This window comes from Nelumbo nucifera, chromosome 1 (genome assembly GCF_055504915.1).
Source record: "Nelumbo nucifera cultivar China Antique chromosome 1, China Antique-T2T, whole genome shotgun sequence".
Lineage (NCBI taxonomy): Eukaryota > Viridiplantae > Streptophyta > Magnoliopsida > Proteales > Nelumbonaceae > Nelumbo > Nelumbo nucifera.
The window spans coordinates 92,003,231-92,023,284 of NC_142649.1; the positions used below are offsets into that span (position 1 = coordinate 92,003,231).

A 20,054-nucleotide genomic window follows, 5' to 3' on the forward strand; every position below is an offset into this window, starting at 1 on the left:
TCTGCCCTCCAAGTGTCCTCCGCACAGACCTTCATGAGTGTCGCAGAGTACGAGCTCGGCTTTGGCAAGTCGCAAGCAACGCAGGTAGGGGAGTGTGTAGGACTGTCGGTACAGTCGTTCGTCTATTATGAGATATTTGGCTACCTGGCGCTGCACCCTCCTGGCTGCATTGCGGTCCGCAGGGAGGGTTCCATCTAGCAAGAAGCTCACGAGTGGGTCGATCCAGCTCGACTCTGCTTCAAGGATGGGAGTGACCTCCTCTGCCCCACCAAGAATGCTAGGCCGAGGTAAGTCCTTTATGTACACGGTTCTCATGGCGTTGTGACTGATGCTGGTTAACCGGGACAGGGCGTCGTTCTTAGTGTTCTCTGACCTCGGGATTTACCTGATGAAGTGTGACTGGAAGTTGAGCAGAGACTCCTTTACTTTTGCTAAATAGGCGATCATAGTTAGCTCACGTGCTTCGTATTCACCCGTAACCTGGTTGACCACAATCTGGGAATCGTTGTAGATAACTATGTGTTTTGCTCTTACCTTTTAAGCTAGGTTTAGCCCGGCTATCAATGCCTCATACTCCGCCTCGTTGTTGGATGCCGCGAACTCAAAGCGTAGTGCGTATTCCAATTTCGTACCACCCGGGCCGCACAGCACTATTCCAGCCCCACTGCCCTGTTGGTTCGAGGAGCCATCTACGTGAAGGATCCAGGGCTCCTCATCCCAGTTCGCATTTGGCCTAACTAGGAGAGATGCCACCCTGGCTGCTACTTCACGTGGTTCGAACTCTATTGGCTTGGGAGCTCTGGGCTCACCCGAACTGGGGATCTCGGGCTCAACCGGCCTAGGGACTTCGGAGCTGAACGTGCACTCGGCGATGAAATTTGCTAAGGCTTGGGCCTTAATAGCAGTTCGCGGTTTATACTGGAGGTCGTACTCGCTGAGCTCGATGGCCCACTTCATCAGCCGACCAGAAACCTCGGGCTTGAGTAGGACTTAACTCAGAGGTTTGTTAGTCAAGACGATGATTGTGTGAGCCTGGAAATATGGGCGGAGTTTCCGAGCTGCAATTATCAGTGCGTATGCCAACTTTTCTATCTGCGGGTATCTCGTCTCTACTCCCTGCAGAATTTTACTAACATAATAGATGGGTCATTGTTCCCAATCTACTTCTTTTATTAGTACTGAACTGACCACCTCGTCGCTTGCCGAGAGGTACAGTTCTAAGACCTTGCCCTCCTCGGGCCTGGTTAAGACCGGCACACTAGCGAGGTAGTTCTTTAGCTCGTCGAACGCGAGCTGGCAGTCTCGGGTCCATTCGAACCCTTTGCCTTTGATTGCTTTAAAGAAAGGCAGGCAGCGGTCTGCCGACTTGGACATGAAGCGGCTCAGAGCGGCTATGCGGTCGTTTAGCCTCTGAACCTCTTTTACTTTTCGGGGTGGTCTCATATCTAAGATGGCCTTTATCTTGTCCAGGTTGGCCTCAATACCGCGTCGGTTGACGATGTACCCTAGGAACTTACCCGAGGTGACACCGAAGACATACTTGTTTGGGTTTAGTTTCATGCTAAATTGACGCAGAATTTGGAAGATAGAATCTAAGTCTTGTATTAATTCCTGTGAAAACTATGTTTTGACGACCATGTCGTCTACATAACACTCTACTTTCGTGCCAATTAAGGGCTGAAACAGCTTATTCACAAGTCTTTGGAAGGTCGCCCCAGCATTCTTCAGTCCGAAGAGCATGACCTTGTAGAAGTATAGGCCGAACTCGGTTATGAAGGTGGCTTTTTCCTCATCAGACTGGTCCATCCTGATTTGGTTGTAGCCCGAGTAGGCATCCAAGAAGCTTAGCAACTCGTGTCCTGAGGTCGCGTCCACTAGGCGGTCAATTCTGGGGAGGGGGAAGCAATCTTTCGGGCAAGCTCGGTTTAGGTCGGTGTAGTCGACGCACATGCGCCACTTGCCGTTCGCCTTTTTTACCAGCACTGGGTTGGCTACCCAACTCGGGTAATGAACTTCCCTTATGAAGTCTGCTGCGAGGAGCTTTTCGACCTCCTCGTCGACCGCCCTCCAGCGCTCTGGGGCTAAGTTGCGTTTCTTCTGTCTAATGGGTCTGACTACAGGGTCAGTATTAAGTTTGTGAGTTATAAGGTGGGGGTCAATGCCGGGCATATCAGCCGCGGACCATGCAAAAATATCTAAATTTTGAAGTAAGAAAGTCACCAATTCGGATCGTAGAGGTTCCTGGACGGAAGCATCGATCTGTAGCGTCCAAGCTGGGTCCGCAGCCGAAGTTGGGATCACGACCGTTTCTTCTATGGGCGCAGCTCGTTCTTCGCCTTGCTCCGTAAGCCGCTCCAGTTCGAGATCGTCAGCCACCTTGGTTTTTCCCTTCACGGTGGCAACATAACACTTGCGGGACTCAAGTTGGTCGCCCCGCGTTACCCCCACACCGAAGTCTGTAGGGAACTTCATTGCCAAATAGTAGGTGGAGACCACTGCCCGTAGGACATGCATGAATGGCCGCCCTATTATGGCATTGTATGGGGAGGGGGTCGCGACCACCAAGAAATCGTGGTTGAGTCTAATCGCACAAGGTCATGTGCCGACTTCCACAGGTACTGTTATTTTTCTGAGGGGCCTGACTTCCTCTCCGCTGAAGCCCACCAGAGGAGTGTTCGCGGGCTTCAACTCGCTTCTCTGCAACTGAAGCTAGTCAAACGCCGACTTGAAGAGAATGTCCGCCGAACTGCCTGAATCGACAAGTACGCGCCTGACTTCGAAGTCGCTGATCCTTAGTTTTATAACAAGCGCATCATCGTGAAGGTGCGCATCGTCTTCCGTGAAGAAAATCAGTTTCTCCATCTTCGACCTCTTCGGAGGGTTCTATTCTTCTCGAGCAGCTTCGCGAACTGACGCCTTAGCTGCCACTGAAGTACAACCTGCTACCACCGAACCTCCCACTATCACGTGGATGGTTCCCCGAACTGGCCTCTCTTCCGGAGGCTGTTTTTGCAACGGTTCGGCCGGCCTGCTACTGGATTCGAGGGCGACCCTACCATGCTCCCCTTACCGACCTGTCTTATTATTATTATTATTATTATTATTATTATTATTATTATTATTATTATTATTATTATTATTATTATTATTATTATTATTGTGTTGTACAAAATTTCTCAAGTACCCGCGACGGATGACTCCCTCTATCTCGTCCCGGAGGTTTTTACACTGTTCGGTACTATGACCGTGATCTCTATGGAAACTGCAGTACAAGCTTTTGTTTCTCTCGTTTGGGTTCCCTTTTAGGCAAGGTGGCCATTTTATGTATGGGACGTCTTTAATCGTCATCAAGATCTCGGCCCGCCTCATGTTTAAGGGTGTGTAGTCCGTCCGAGCTGCTAAGGGAGCTCGGAACGGCTGGCTCAGCTTCGCCTCCCGGGCCGGGTTTTTTCTTCTGTCATCTAGGTTGGAGGGCTCGCCTTCCCTCTTCCTTTTCTCGATCCCGCTTTTAGTCCTTTGGTTGATCTCTTCCTCTGTTCTCATGAACTTATCCGCGAGCTTGAGGAATTCGGCCACGTTCGCGGGCTGGTTAGCTACCATGTGCCTTTTGAACTCCTTGTGCGTTGCTCCTCTCTTGGCTGTCGCGAGCTGCACCGCGGGGTCCAGTCACGGTATCTACAAGCACGCGTCATTGAACCGCTTGATGTAGCCCCGAATGGGCACTCCTTCCCTTTGGACTACTCTGAAGATGCTTTCCTCAGTTATGGGACACCGTTTGCTGGTAAAGAAGTCTGCGGTGAAGACCTGCACGAACTGGGTTCACCTTCTTATTGACCCGGGGGCCAGGTTCCTGTACCAGGTGCGGGCCACCCCCTGAAGGTGGTGGTGAAGGCCACGCACATGCACGATTCACTGGCCCTTGCTAGGTGCATTTGGGACGTAGTCGTTGGGGTCGAAGGACCCATCATACTTGTCTAAAGGGGGAGTTTGAAGTCTCTGGGCATGGGGATTACGAGGAGTTCTGATAAGAGGGGGGAAGGAACTGAGAGAATAGGGCCAGCTTTTACCTCGTCCGAGCTTGTCTCTTCTTTACCTCTAAGCTCGGGCAGGACACGGGTGGCAGTTTGGCTTCGCCGGCATCTTCGTTGCTGGGTGGGCCTGGTATTGGCATTGCTGGCCTCTGTGTTGCCGAGCTCGATGGGCCCGGACTGTTGGTAGTCCGCTGCTAGGACGCTGAATCGGTTCTCTGTGAGCGGGAGCTCAGGCTTGGATCGCCGAGGTGCTGACTTGGCGGGCGAGGCTCCCAACCCGCCAGCGAGCTGTGAGGCGGGGGTGATTTTTCTTTCCCTCCGACCCAGGGATGAGGCCTGGCTGTTAGGGGGGTTCTGAAGTTGGGAGGCTTCTCCTTGGTGATGGCGTCCACCCTGAGGGGAGGGCTTAACCGGCTTTGGAGCAGGGTGCCGAGGTGGAAGCTGTGGTTGGTTTAGAGGAGGCAGTTGGGGGAACTGTTGCTGATAGTGATACTGAGAGAGGTGGTGCGGTACTTGGTGCTGTTGGAGCTGATGCTGCTGGAACTGCTGCATTTGGGATTGCATTGCCCGCATGCACTGCATCAAGTCATCAAACTGGCTCTGGCTAGTCGCCAAGGGGACAGCAGTTGGTTCGGTAAAGGTTGTCTCGACGGGGAGAGGAAGGGGGACATTCACGGCGGGAAGGTTCATTGGCGCCACTGTTCGTGGCGCATTCAGGCTGGGGATCCCATCCACCGGAAGGGGGATGGTGAATTGTCCGATGCACACCACGGGGACTTGAAGTTGTTCCCCGGGGGCGTTCATCTCCGTGCTACGTCCGGCATTACTGGAAGAAGCCATGAGTGTTGGGGTTTCTTGGAAAAAAGGGGTTATAAGAGTTTTAGAGGGAGGCTTTTAGAAGTGTTTCCCACAGACGGCGCCAATTGATGGTGCGCAATCCGGCCGGTCCTAACTGTCAACGATCTTGCCTCGGACTGGAGCAAAAGGTGCCTGAAACGGAGGAGAAAGCGAGTAATCTCCGAGGAAGAACCCGATGAGAATGCTCCGAAGCTCAACTTAGTATTTCCTCAAAGGCAAGATAAAATCCAGATGGCGCAAAGTTATCACATACCCCTCTCTTCTTGGGGGGAAGGGGGCCTTTTATAACCACTTCGTGCACTCACTCCCAAGCTTCTGTCAGTTCGGGTGTCATCACCTCTGTTGGGGCAGAACCGCCACTGCTCTCTTTGTCGGAGCCGTCTCTGTAACTGGAGATGGCGGTGGCAGGTGGCGGTGGCAGGTGGCCGTTGAAGTGCGGTTGTCAAGCGTCAGATCCCAAGTTAGTCAGGTGCGCCGCCTCAGGATACGGACTCCTTCGGTGTCAGGAACGGTACGGTTGTTCAGTTCGGCGTCCTAGGGGCGAAGTGTTGAAGTGGTGTGCGAGGTGAAGTCTTGAGTTCGGATAGAGGTGTGGCCCGAACTGCCGTGGGGCGGGCCAATTCGGGTTGTTTGCCCTTTGTGCTCCTCGTAAGGCCCGAGGTCAAAGGGAGAGTTCTGGTTCCTTGTGGTGAGTTCGGGCTCCTTGTGGGGAGTTCGAACCGCTAGTTTCTCCTTTCGGAGCTCGCGCCTTGGGCGTGCTGTTGTGTCGAGCTGTTGCCTTTGCCACGTGTTGAGTGGTTACGAGGTCGGGCCAAATCTTCCTTCATCAGATACAGATACAGATATGCTTGGGAAATGCATGGATATGAACGAAAAAATATGAAAACGCTTGGATTCGCTAAGAAAATTTATGCAAACACCATAAATATATTAATAGCATTAAGTTCAACGTCAAAACAACTATAAATAATATATAAATACATAGGAATTGTATATTTAAATGATATATATATATATACATATGAAGAAATATATTATAATTAATATAGTAGGACATGTATATATTATACAATTTTATAAACAATGCAACACTCAAGAGTCCAACGAAAATACTATATAGATTTTTACAAATTAATATATACAAAAAGCCAATATTATTTTATTATCTATGAAAGTGTAAGGCATAAAGCAAATGCAACTATTATATTTGAATTATTATATCGTTTTTTCTACTTTTCTATTTTTATTTTTTAACATTAACAAAAAATTCAACTAAAAATCAATTCTTAAATGTTTGATAAATAATATCTATAATTTTGTAAACAATAAATATGTTATTATAAAATTTAATTTGAAATATCAATTAATAATTTATAAAAATAGATTATCTTAACTTAAAATATCAAATCTATTAAAATTTTGGAAATACATATCATATGAAAATTCATAAATTTTAATTACTAAAATTTTTATTCTATTATTAATATTTTATTTTTATAAAATTTTGAAGTTAAAAATTATTTTTATATAAAATGTAGATTAATGGATTTGATAGATTCAATTTAAATTATATTTTCAAATACTTTGTAAACAATACTTTTATTTTTGTAAGTAGTAAATACATTGTTATTTAATGCAAATTAAAATATTTATTAATAATTTATAAAAAATTAAGATATATACCACATGCAAATTTATAAAATTTAAGTGGTAAAATAATTACTCTATTATGAATATTTTATTTGTATAAATTTTTAAAATTAAAATTCATTTTTGATATATATATATATGGATTTTATAAATTATTTAATTCATTTATTTACAAAATACTAATTTTGAATATTGTTCTTTTTAATTTATAGTTGAAGTTTTTGAAAATAAATGTGTTGTTTTTGTTTCATGTAAAAATTACGTTTAATAAACATTATTTTATTACACTTACTAATTCGAAATAAGAAATGGATTTTTGGTTAAAGTGTGCTTGGGCATTAGGTGCATGGCACACATTGACCAACGGGGGTTTGAGTCACACTATTCCTTTTTTTTTTATGGTGAGATGCCACGCTATTAATTGAAACGATAATGGATAAGTTTTGGTATCGACGCATATTATTTAATACATGTCAATATGGTGGCGTAACGAACCAATACGCACAACTGGCAAGATACACCTCCTGTATTGGTGCTGTACAATACCGATATGTATCAATAATTTAATCCTTCGCTAAACCATTAGCCAATGTTGATCCTAATAGTTGCTCGGGTATTGAGAGGGAAAACTCTATTTCTTTTTTTGGTAAAAGGAAAATCTCAGCTATACCCTAAAGAAATTAATCAGGAATGAGAAATTGGTTAAAAAAGACAGCTTCATAGGATAGTAGCCAATAAACTTTTATTTCTTCTATTGGGTAAATTACTAAAGAATCCTACCACCTAATTACAAAGGCACTGCAATGAGCAGGATGGCAGACTGGTTAGTGAAAACTAGTTGAGACAGGTCATTGATTGCTCAAAGCCACGTTCCTTTACTTGCACACAACTCAGTTGACAGCCTTAAGGTTGGATCTGATTGGCTAGTGAAATTAAAATGATTGTTTCACTTAGACATACACCTCAATTTATGAAGGAAAAGGAAAAATAAAAGCAAATTCAAAGAATTCAGTTCAATGTTTTAACGAGAAGAGCAGTAAACTAAGTTCGAAACATAAAAGACGATAAGAAATACAAAACATTTAGTTTGTGAGATCATTTCCCTACCAAATGTTACACTAAAATTTTCATTTCTCTGAAGATGGGCAACCAACAAAGACGAACAAGGCCTAGAACTAGATTTTTACAAGTTACAACAGCCTTGTTGTGAAACCAGAAAACTGAACACATCCATGAAATCAACAAACAAGATAAAATGTTAAAATACAGAGACACCTAAAAAGCGGTCTCCTAAGTGCGCTTGCATGAGGTATGCCTAAGCTACTAAATTTCCACCTCAGGTATTCTATGCATTGAAGTCCCTCATCAGGTCTTCATCCAATGTTAAATAGTCGTTATTCCTAAACAACTCAAGAGGCCTTGTCAACTCTCATTCTATTCTGCAGATCACCTAATGCTCTCCTTTTTGTTCCCGATCTCTCAATTGTAATATCACGGCCTCTCTTACTGCTTACAACATTCTCCTTCATTCCAAATTCGTGCATGTTAACAAGTGATTTCTCAGGTGTGTTCTGCACAGAGCTGTTCCCAGCACATCTCCTTTTCACAGCAGAAGAAATAAATAACCTCTTCAGTAGACTATTGACTTGATTCATCTTGGCTGCTGAAACTTGCTTCCTACCAGATAACTCCAATTTCAATTGCTGACTTGGGCTTTTAGCAACAAAGAATGAATCCAAAGGGCTAGGTTTGTCATCATTTATTTGCTCATTCCAATCTGCAGTTCCAACAAGAAATAAATAACTACAATAAAATATTAAAAATATGGTCTTGTGTCAAGTACAGGGAGAAATAGTGATTCTTCTCAGCACGTATTACAAGAAAATAAATAACTAAAATTAAAATTTATAATCTCCTCACTACTGTATATAGTCAAATACAGGAAGAGTGTAGGAACTAGGGATGCAAACCTCTTTCTTCATCTTTGTACAATACATGATTATGCTCGGAAGAATAGATCTCCTTGGTACTTTGTCCACAATCTGCAAAGATGAGATAATTAAAAGTAAGAAACTGTTCTTTCAAACAACTGAAAGAAAATGTAAAATAGCTCCGGTTTAAGACAAAACAAGTCAGCCAATACCACGCCAGTATAACAGAGAGCAAGCTCAGTCCTGGTAATTGATACTTTTGAATAAAAAAACAAACACTCAATGAAAAAGAAAAAGATTGAAGTCAATTAGTACCCAGAAAACACTCAAAAGAAGTGAAAGAAAACCCAATCTAGGCCCATCAAATACTCTGGCATCAAAAAAGAAAAATAGATCAAACAATGAACCACACACCTTGACTTTTTGAATCAGCAACGGGTGAAAGAGCAGCAGAACCAAGAGAGAAGTCATTTTCAAAGTCCCACCCCACACCTTCAAGGCTTTTCAACAACTCCTCAATTTCTTGAGGCCCAGCGGCCTCCTGACAAAGTGCAGCACTCAATTCTTCCCTCATGGTCATTAAGAATTTCTGTAATACAATCTTTCCACCTTCAGAAGTAACATTACTGCATCCACAGCTATTAGAACCGTCTTCCATGGAGAAGTCCGCGGAACCTAGGTTATTAATTGCAACAAGAAAAAGAATAATAAGTTTCAGGAATACATCAAATAACCGAGTTGCACATCATAATTCTCAGATTCTTAAAATTACCTTTGCAAGCAGGTGTAAGAACCATGCTACCTACACTCGTTTCACAATCCTCTTGATCAAAATTCTCTCTAAAGGTCTCTGCACTCTGTTGGCTCTTTTCAGCTTCACCATGGACACTATTGTGCTTTTCCGTCAAGGCCTTCATAGGTTCTTCCACTTCCACTTCTGGAACTTTATCCACGTCCATTTCTACCATGATCACCTCTTCTCCAACCTCAACATTAAATTCAGTAGTCACCTTTATATTTTCTTCATCGGCTTTTTCATGACTCCCACAATCATGCTCTTCCAAGCAAGACACCTTCATTAAACAAACATCTTCAGCATGTGGCAGCAGGGTAATTTCTTCAATAGCCTGTTTGGTCTCTTTCAGTTCCCAGCATTCATGTTCACCATGCACAGATTGAACAATTCCAATTTCATTGGAAGGCTCCTCAATGTCAACCGAGACAGAAACAGGCATTCCTCTTTCCACTTTCACTTCAGCAAATTCCTCAAGGGTGAGATTTTCAGAGGAATAATCTGTACATGTTGCTAAAAATGTATTAGAATTTCACCAGAAAGCATTTGGGAAATACATACAACACATAGAGTTGTCAACGCTTCAACAATTCGCAAAACATAAATACCACTAAAAGGTAAGAGAATCTAACACCTGTTTTAACAATTTGCCAGAGTTCTGAATCCCCAACACCATTCTCAAGTGAAATCCCCGTGTCTTCAAATTCAGGATCATCATGCTCCTCATAATCTTCCTTTTCAATAATCATTTTAGAACCTTCTGAATGGATATCCCCATCTACTCCCTCTTTACTATCCACTTTCACTGTAGCATCTCCACAGTTCACAGACAATTCATGACTTGGTTGTGGCTCCAACAATTCTGTATTAACTGTGAGATCACCAACAGAATCTGCAAATATAAAATCATATTTGTCAGTTTTCTTTCCAAAACAAGAACCTCAGTAATTAATATGACTACTATCTATTTGAGAGATTTCACCTCTACTAGAGAAGTCATCAGTATTTTTGACTTCCATGGAAACAAGTTCCAATATCTCATCTGATCTTCCAATCTCTTTGGATTCACTTAAACAATTCCCAACAGCATCATGTAGACTTGTTTCAGCAAGAGTGTCAGGCACAACAATCTCCGGTGTCTCTTTTTCATTGCAACCAGAAGACTCAAAATATTCAACATCTCGACAGGAAACATAACCATCTAATTGACTACTTTCTTGGCTTACTGATTTTTGACCATCTGGTTCATATTCTACAGCGGTGTCAAGAGGATCTAAAACAGGTAGACCTGCAAAAAATTCAGATAAAAATAGCAATTGTTGGATATATACCAGATGTCAAAGAATAACAGTTTGATGTAGAAAGGTAAATTACTTACTCAAATCACCCATTTGGCAAACAGGAGAGATGCCACCAGCCACTGGTTCATTAGCATCATCCACACATTCCAATGCTTCCGTTGCCTCAGCCAATGTTTTAGACTCAAATTGCGGGATACCACTGACCTCATTGGTATCAAGTTCTCCAGAATATCTCTTTCCCGCATCTTCACTGGATTGGATCTGTTCACCTTTTGCCTCTACTGGGAAAATGCTATATTCAGATCCAAGTCTATCTTCAGTGGCCCTATCTACCGACCAGGGAAAATCTGGAAGAACAAGAAAAATACGTGATTGGAATGTCAAAAATGAAAAGACATGCAGCACAACAATTTATAAACTGCTAAAAATTTACCTCCACATATTGGTGAGGTGATGAAGTTGGGATCAATTATTCCCTGCTCCTGATATGTCTTTTCCGATCTCATATCAGCCTCAGTTCTGAGGATATCCATTTTTTTCTCTACAGTCCCCACATTCTCATTGTTCGCTCTATCAATATCTGCAACTATACGCCCATTTACAGAGCCCGACAGTTCATCCATGAACTCCACACCATTTTCAAGCTTGACCCTTTCACCAACCCTGCCTTTCAGCACATTGGCCACCCCAATGTCACTATCACTTACCAATCCACGATTACCATTGTCAAGCTCTACAAAAGGACAGTTATCATGTTCCATCACCACCAGAACTTCACATTTATTTACAGAACCAAGCTCCTCCTCAGTAAGTTGTGCCATTACTTCTCCCTCTGTATTTTCTTTCATATCCGCATGTTCGAGTTCTTCCCTTACAGATGGATTATCTCCAGCAGCATGTGAAGATTCTACAGAATCTTCCGGACCATAATATGTTTCTCCTCTCAACACTGCAGTTACTGCAGTATCCTTCCCACAGGACTTCGATTTAATACAGTTCACACTGGGCGCCTCATCCACATCTGTTGCCTCACCATCTGTAAGAGGTCAGGTATTAGTCTCATAAACATCATATTTCTTGTGATATTGACAGTTAGCTTCTTACAATACCTTGGATCGCCAATGCCTCAACAATTGAAAGATTGCTGAAATTATTAACAGGTTTGGCATCTGCTGCACCCAATTCAGAATCACGGCTCACCACGTCTTCTTTCTGCACTGAACTAACTTCAGAAAATAAAAACCTTATAGAGTCAATGGGATCAGTTTCATTTGAAGAATCTTCAAATCTCCCTGAGTTGATATCTGCTTTTCTACTTGATAGACCAACAATACCAATAGCAGCATCTCTAATGAGCTTTGAAGCCATGCTGTTCAGACAAGACTCAACATCTACCACTCGTGAGGCATTATCTGCAAAAAATATACTATTAGTCAAACAAACGTATTACATACTTCCAGAAAAGAGATTCTCTGACTTCAATACCTTGGGTAGTTGGTGAGTTAACAGCCGAAAGAGCACCGTTACTATCAAAAGCACGGTAATCTGATGCACCCTTTTCAAGGGTTCGATGAATATCTGAAGCTTCACCAGTTTTCAAGGGAGAAAATTCTAACATGTATTTCTTTTCAGAATTGTAGAGTTCCCTACTTTCCTTCTGGTTCGCGATTTGTTCAGGAGAAATTGTAGAGTTCCCTTCCACTGTGGCATCTTCATCGTCCCTACTCGGATCTTGATGCTGTCGCCCCTCGGAATTCTCTTCGGAATTAAGAAAAAAAGCCTCAGCTAAATCATCAAATATAAAGTTCAGTTTCTTTTTGTTGGCTTCTGCAGACAAAAGTTCTTGGAACCGCTGACCATTCCCATCTCTATCAAAAGATCCAATACCCATCCCATCAACTTTTCCAGAATCAACATTACGGGTTTCATCTGAGCTTCCGTTTTCCTCAGCACCATCTTGATGAGCACAAAGAGATTCATTTGTAATTGTTAAGCAACCCGCACTAACTTCAGCAACATCTTGTTGTTCGGTCTCCTTCCAGTCCGTTGATTGTTGTTCTTGAGTATGTGAATCAAACAAACAACTATCTCTTCGATGTTTCTTTTGGCTCACTGAAAATTCATCATCTGCATCATCTTCTTCCCCCATGTCCAAAACATTAAGAATAGGCTTCCCTGAAAATAATTAGACATCGAGTTAGCAATTACAGGAAACAGATCGGAAATTTAGAAATGGTTGTTAACTAAATCGTAAAACATTTGCTCACCCAAATCTTCAATTTGGCATCCAAGACAGAGGCCGTTAACCTCTAGCATTATGTCATTAGCAGCCAGAATAGATTGTACAGATTCTACTGTTTCATGGACTTCCATACTAGACTCCTTTACAGATTCTACTACTTCAGTGACATCCATAGTAGCTTCCTTTTCAGATTCTACTGCTTCAGTGACTTCTATAGTAGCCACCTCCTTTACAGATTCTACTGGTTCACTAACTTCTATAGTACCCTCCTTCAGAGATTCTACTGTTTCAGTGAGTTCCATAAAAGCATCCTTTACAGATTCTACTGTTCCAGTAACACCCATAGTAGCTTCCTTTACATATTCTACTACTTCAGTGACATCCATAGTAGCTTCCTTTACAGATTCTACTGCTTCAGTGACTTCTATAGTACCAGCCTCCTTGACAGATTCTACTGCTTCAGTGACTTCTATAGTACCAGCCTCCTTGACAGATTCTACTGCTTCAGTAACTTCTATAGTACCCTCCTCCTTCAGAGATTCTACTGTTTCAGTGACTTCCATAGAAGCCTCCTTTACAGACTCAACTGTTTCGGTTACTTCCTCTAATGCTTCAGTGACTTCTATAGTAGCCTCCTCCTTCAGAGATTCTACTGTTTCAGTGGCTTCCATAGAAGCCTCCTTCACAGATTCTACTGTTTCAGTGACTTCCATAGAAGCCTCCGTCACAGATTCTACTGTGTCGGTGACTTCTGTAGTAGCCGCCTCCTTCACAGATTCTATGGTTTCAGTGACATACATAGAAGCCTCCTCTGCAGAGTCTACTGCTTCATTGACACACATAATAGCCTCCTTTACAGATTCTACTGCTTCTGTGACTTCCTTAGTAGCCTCCTTCACAGATTCTACTGTTTCAATGGCTTCCGTAGTAGTCGCCTCCTTTACAGATTCTATTGCTTCAGTGACTTCTATAGTCGCTTTCTCCTTCAGAGATCCAACTGCTTCAGTGACTTCTAAAGTAGCCTCCTCTTTCAGAGATTCTACTGTTTCAGTGACTTCCGTAGTAACTGACTCCTTCACAGATTCTACGGTTTCAGTGACCTCCATTGAAGCCTCCTCTACAAAATCTACTGCATCATTGACACCCATAATAGACTCCTTTACAGATTCAACTGCTTCAAGGACTTCCTTAGTAGCCTCCTTTACAGGTTCTACTGCTTCAGTGACTTCCATGATAGCCGCTTCCTTCACAGATTCTGTTTCAGTGAATTCCATAGAAGACTCCTCCGTCACAGATTCTACTGCTTCAGTGACATCCACGGTAGCCGCCTCCTTCACAGATTCTACTGTTTCAGTGATTTTCATAGTAGCCTCCTTTACAGATTCTACTGCTTCACTGGCTTCTATATTAGCCGCCGCCTTCACAGATTCTACTGTTTCAGTGGCTTCCATAATAGCCTTCTTTACAGACTCTACTTTTTCAGCGACTTCAGAAAAAATTTCTATACCAACATTGAAACTGCACTCGACGGAAGAACTATCATACGAAAGATGAACCGGCTGGGTTTCTTCAGAATTTTGGTTGGCTAGTTCTTGTACAACAGTCTGAGGGAGCTCACAAGGGACTTCTAAACTGTTCCCAACAGCGGAAGCTTCTGTTTCATCTGCAACTTCGCAACACTTAGTTTGTTCTTCCTGCACCTCTAATGAATTATTTCCAGAAAATAGTATGCGCATCCTTTCCACATCAGTGAAGACATTTAACTGCTCCTTCACTGGCTCTAAATCTGTAACATCAGCGCATTCCAGTGTATTCTGCAAGTCTAATGCTTCATCATCTCTGCCACCTAAAATTTCATCCACCAAGGAACTACCTTTTTCAACTGATATTTGCATAGTTTCATCCGCAGTATTCAAATCTATTTCTTCAATAAGAGCCCTTTCCTCATGGTTTTCAGAATGAATCTCAAGCCTTGCAGTTGCAGGAATAACCGCCTCCAAACCTACTTCCACAACATCCTGCGTTTCTTCAAAATCAGAAACAATGGACTTTGATCTGTTTCCTTTCTTAGTAGGAGACTTTCTCCTGGTCTTCCTCTTCCCATTCATCGCCTCAGGAACCTCCTTGATGGAACTCAGAACTGGATTGAAGGAGCTACCCCTACCCTCGACAAGATTTACAGAAACTTCAGGATCTGGAATTGGCAGTTCCTCAATTAAAGTGGCACCCTCCATTACAGAAGAACCTTTTTCCAGGATTGACTTCCGTAGACGCTTCCTTTGCACGTTCTTTATTGAAGGTTCAGCAGTCACACCCACCACAGAGGTTTCTACAGATGATTCCTGCTTAGAAGCTTGTCGTCTGGATCTCCTTGGAGGCCCAGCAAGTTGAGAGACGCACTCAGTTGCTGAAACTTCTGCTTCTCCCATAACAGGGAGATTGGAGTGCTTCAGTGTTTCATTTCCTCGAACAGCTTCATCCTCTCCACTGAGAATAACATATTCATGTACAGAAGATTTTCGTCTAGATCTCCTGACAGGGTCTTTGAGTTGAAAGACCCCCTTTCTTTCAAATTGAGATTCTACAACTTCAGTCACACAAGATGATCCTCCCAAGACTGTATCTTCCTGCTTAGAAGCTTGTCCTCTGGATCTCCTTAGAGGCTGAGCAAGTTGAGAGATGCACTCAGTTGCTGAAACTTCTTCTTCTCCCATAACAGGGAGACTGGAGGGCTTCAGTATTTCATTTCCTTGAACAGCATCACCATTTTCACCCTCTCCACTGACAATAACATATTCATGTACAGAAGAATTTCGTCTAGATCTCCTCACAGGGTCTTTGAGTTGAAAGGCTCCCTTTCCTTCAAGTTGAGATTCTACCACTTCAGCCATAAAAGATGATCCTTCCAAGACTGCATCTTTCTGTCGCTTCTTCTGGGGTCCCTTGTTCCGCACAGTTTCGTCACATCCCGTCATCCCATTATCTTGAGCATTAGGATTCAGCTTCGAAGCAACGCGACTAGATCTTCTTGGAGGCCCTTCTTCGAGTTGAGAGACATTCGCCGCTGTATCTTCCTGCACCACTGCTTCAACACCAGCTTTATTGTCGTCTGGTGCACACCGCTTCCTCTGTGCTCCATTCCCACGCAAATTTTCATCAGTTCCTGCCTTCCTAATAGCTGGAAAAACAGGATTCAGTTTCGAAGCACGGCGACCAGATCTTCTTGGAGGCCCTTCTTTGAATTCTGAGACTCTCACCGTTTCTTGCTCCACTATAGCCTGAACTCCAGCTTCATTGTCACCGGGTGCACATGGTTCCTCCTTGGAAGCATTGCGAGCTGAACGCCGCGTTGGTTCTTTGGGTTGAAGAACAACACGTTCAGTTTCCTCTGCCTCAGTTTCATCTCGGTTTCCAGCTTCAATGTCACCGGGTGCACAGGGTTCCTGCTTAGAAGCATTGCGAGTTGAACGCCGCGTTGGTTCTTTGGGTTGAAGAACAACACGTTCAGTTTCCTCAGCCTCAGTTTCAGTTCGGTTTCCAGCTTCACACTCTGCCTCCAGAACACGAGCCCTAGAACTGGTGTTCCTTCGTGCCACTTCAACGACTCCCCTCCTTGTCTTTCTTGGGCTCAAATCTTTCTTATCATCATCATTAACCTCGGCACTAAGTGACAAAACCTCCTTTTTCCTCAATGATCTTGCAACTGCTGCTCTGGTTTCTACAGCAGGACGATCTCCTGTCTCTTCAACACAAGTACTTCTCACCGTATCCTTCAAATCAACCTCTTTTCTTCGTTTCTTTCGTCCAATTACAGGTGATGAAGTCACGGTTACCTCACCTTCTGTCGATTTTCCGGAACGACACCTCGTATTTCTTAGAGGGATGTCTGGAACTTCCTCGAGCTTCTCAGCAGTGGTTTCAGGCTTTCCAGGTTCCGGCCTGGCCATAGACCTCCTCCGTGTCCTGGCGACCTTATTAATCTCCGGAGATTTTTTCAAGTCTGGCGAGTCCTCCAACTCTACAATTTCAACCCGAGGACTGAATCTAACTTTCTTATCTTGTCCTGTCACGATGTTGGATTCTTTAGCACCGTCTTTTTCCCCCGAATCCTTCAAACAAGAAGGGGCTCTACTTCTGGGATTTTCTTCTACCTGTGTCATTCAAATTCAGGAGAATAAAAAAAAAACATGGATCCGATTCTGATACAAAGAAAACTTCAAACCAAAGATCGCAAAGGGGAGAAAATGAAGGAAAATTGCGGGAAAAAAACGCAAAAATGAAAAGGGGACATCAATGGGTACCTTAAGAAGCGAAGCAAGCCTGTCTGCCATCTGCTGGTTCGTTGTATTCGCAGGTATATTGTGCTTTTTGCACAATGCTTGTAGATCCTTTCTCTTCATTGTGTGGAACTCCATCTCTGAAAAACAAAACACAAAAAAGGAAAACGAGAACTGAGATGTAACAGACCGGAGAACACAGTGAAAAAACCAGCAATCAATCGGGCAAGAGAGAAGTTTCATTGCAAACCTCAATGCATAAATTTACACACACATAAACGATCAACGATGCGGCATTTTGTTTTGTAAACAGAGAATTTACTTCAGACTTCAGAGTTCGTTCGGTAATGGCGCTCCGGCTTCACTGGTTTCTTCTTGTTCCCACCCTAAAACAGTTTGAAAATTTTTGAATTTGAATTTGGAGCTGGCTCGTGAATCGTGATTGTAAACGGATAGAAATTGAACGTCGTGGATAGTTAAACGTGGGTGCTGGTGATTGGCTAAAACTTGAATATATTAAATGGGGAGGACCACAGGATCAATTTTTAAATCTTTTCATGGCTTTGGAGCGAAGCGTCACATGGGCAAAGCGGAGAGCACGTTACCGCCTTGCTCTACCGGATCTGCTCCTCCCACCTGGCGCCTTACAGGCTGCTACCAACAAGGCAACAAGACGCTACTAATTCTGTCCTTACAAACCACTGCAGCTTCACAGTGGAAGCATCTGCTTGTCATTGATGCGAGATGTTCCCGATATACGGCTACAATGGAGAGTTGGAACGTGTTGGCACTGTTTGTTGGTAATTAATCCGAACTCTTGTCAGATACGCTTTTTAGAAATCTAAAGCCAAGGATATCAACAGGTCGAATGCGGATTTGATGTGCAGCCGTGCATCGGGAACATCTCAACATGAAGTTCTGGGAAGATGCTCCCGATGTACGGCGGACCAGATCCGGACTGGCGGACTCCAAGTCAGGGTTCCATATGGATTCGGTTCAACAAGTTGCTCCAAATAAGAACCCTCCCCTCGCTTTCCACAGATATACAGATATAGTGCATTTATGTTTCAACTTCTTTGAAGAGAAATTTTATTTTTGGAGGTTTGAATCATCCTCCAAAATGGTGTGTATGTTTATATTTTATAATATTACAGAGTAATATTTTCCTATTTTCTTTAAAACAATATGATATTGAAACTTTCTGTATTTAACATGGCACCCAAAAGTGCATAATTTGGTATTTTAGGTTGCATCTTTTGCATGAGAAAGTATATGATTTAAAGGCTCAGTTTGGAAGGAGTACAAATACAAAAATATGTATAATATATGTATAATATAAATACATACAAAATAATACAAAATACAAGGTTTAGGTTTAATACTCTATATATTTGTATTTGTACTCCTTCCAAATGGAGTCAAAGGCACAATTTTGTTTTTTTTCTTTTTTTTTTTTTCTCTAAGGATCCCCATCAGGCCATCACCCAAACCCCCTCAACCAATGTGCAGTTGGGATTCAATCCCAAGTCTCCGCTACAATCAGTAGGAGACATTATCAAGCAACCAGATTTTTTTTTGTCAAACCAATAAACCGGTTGGCACCCCATGCGAAAAATCAACCAGCATTAAGGTTCGCCTAACATTGGTGGAACTAGACTTGTTCACTGGTCGGGCTTCAGACCTAACTTTATACTATGTCAGGACCGGGCTTCGAGTCAGCCCATTCAAATTTTGGCAAAAGCAAAACTCGAGTCCAATCCATGAACATGTCTAGTTGGCACATTTCATATCTATGAATAGGCAAAAAGAAGCCCAAACAGCCATTATGCAAAGCATAATTTCCCATCATCATCAATTCATCATTCAAGCCCCATCTTAACTATGGAGTGAGTTGGTGAATCTTGTTTCACTATTCTATTTTGTTTATTTCATATCTGATGGTGCGCAATCCGGCCGGTCCTATCTGTCAACGTCCTTGCCTTTGACTGGAGCAACAGGGGCCTGAAAACGGAGAAGAAAGTGAGGGATCTCCGGGGAGGAACCCGGTGAGATGGCGGTGGCAGGTGGCGGTGGCAGGTGGCGGTGGCAGGTGGCCGTTGAAGTGCGGCTGTCAAGCGTCAGATCCCAAGTCAGTCAGGTGCGCCGCCCCTGGATACGGACTCCTTCGGTGTCAGGCACGGTACGGTTGTTCTGTTCGTCGTCCTGGAGGCGAAGTGCTGGAGTGGTGAGCAAGGTGAAGTCTTGAGTTCGGATAGAGGTGTGTCCCGAACTTCCATGGGGCAGGCCAGTTTGGGATGTTGCCCTTTGTGTTCGTAAAGCTCGGGGCCTAAGGGAGAGCTCGGGCTCCTTACGGGGAGTTCTGGTTCCTCCTTTCGGAGCTCGCGCCTTGGGCGTGCTGTTGTGCCGAGTTGTTGCCTTTGCCACGTGTTGAGTGATTACGAGGTCGGGCCAAATCTTCCTTCATCAATTGCCCCCCACTCCTCGTGCTAAGGGACTTGTCCTGGCTCAAAGAGTTCGCGAGGTGGCGGATGGATTTGTCCCGTACTTCGAACTGGTTTTGACTGATAGCGCGAAGTGCACGTTCGTCAGGATTTTTCCGGGTTTCTCGAGCACCAAAAAGACGGGAAATGTGCCAATCTGTCTATAAATGCTGACAAACGTGACAGCGTGCGCTTATTTCAAAATTCAAAAAGCGCGCCGCTGGGAGACGTGACAGCGGGCGTCTTTTCAAATTTGAAAAAATGCGTCGCTGCCGCCTTTAATGCAAGGAGACGTACGCTGGCGTTCTTTCAGTTTCAGAAAGACGTGCGGCCAATCACGTCTCGGTCTCAAGAGACGTGCGGCCAATCACGTCTCGGTCTCGGGAGACGTGCGGTCAGCACGACTGCGGGCCGTTGGATTGTCTTTGATCTAAGCCGTTGATTCTCGGTTACTGTGGGTATAAATAGTGGGGTATCCCAGTCGCTGTCAT

At 43.6% G+C, this 20,054-nt stretch overlaps 1 protein-coding gene across 1 annotated transcript; it reads right to left on the reverse strand.

Moving 5' to 3' along the window:
* Positions 1 to 7,637: 7,637 nt before the first annotated feature.
* Positions 7,638 to 17,476, reverse strand: LOC104589596 (uncharacterized). The gene is made up of 13 exons (XM_010247957.3): positions 17,334 to 17,476; positions 17,108 to 17,223; positions 12,832 to 16,957; positions 12,050 to 12,739; positions 11,674 to 11,976; positions 10,998 to 11,600; positions 10,642 to 10,911; positions 10,246 to 10,551; positions 9,898 to 10,155; positions 9,243 to 9,764; positions 8,885 to 9,145; positions 8,510 to 8,581; positions 7,638 to 8,316 (listed from the first exon to the last, which is right to left on the reverse strand). Exons 2-13 carry the CDS (start codon positions 17,219 to 17,221, stop codon positions 7,949 to 7,951), a joined length of 7,893 nt encoding a protein of 2,630 aa, XP_010246259.1. The 5' UTR covers positions 17,222 to 17,223; positions 17,334 to 17,476; the 3' UTR covers positions 7,638 to 7,948.
* Between the last annotated feature and the right edge of the window lie 2,578 nt (positions 17,477 to 20,054).

Excerpts from the sequence above, each read along its gene's own strand:
- LOC104589596 (XM_010247957.3), bottom strand. The coding sequence starts at position 17,221 with ATGGAGTTCCACACAATGAAGAGAAAGGATCTACAAGCATTGTGCAAA. Across the intron at positions 11,601-11,673 it reads TGAGGCATTGGCGATCCAAG|ATGGTGAGGCAACAGATGTG; the intron begins GTATTGTAAGAA and ends GACCTCTTACAG. Across the intron at positions 10,912-10,997 it reads CACCTCACCAATATGTGGAG|ATTTTCCCTGGTCGGTAGAT; the intron begins GTAAATTTTTAG and ends TTGTTCTTCCAG.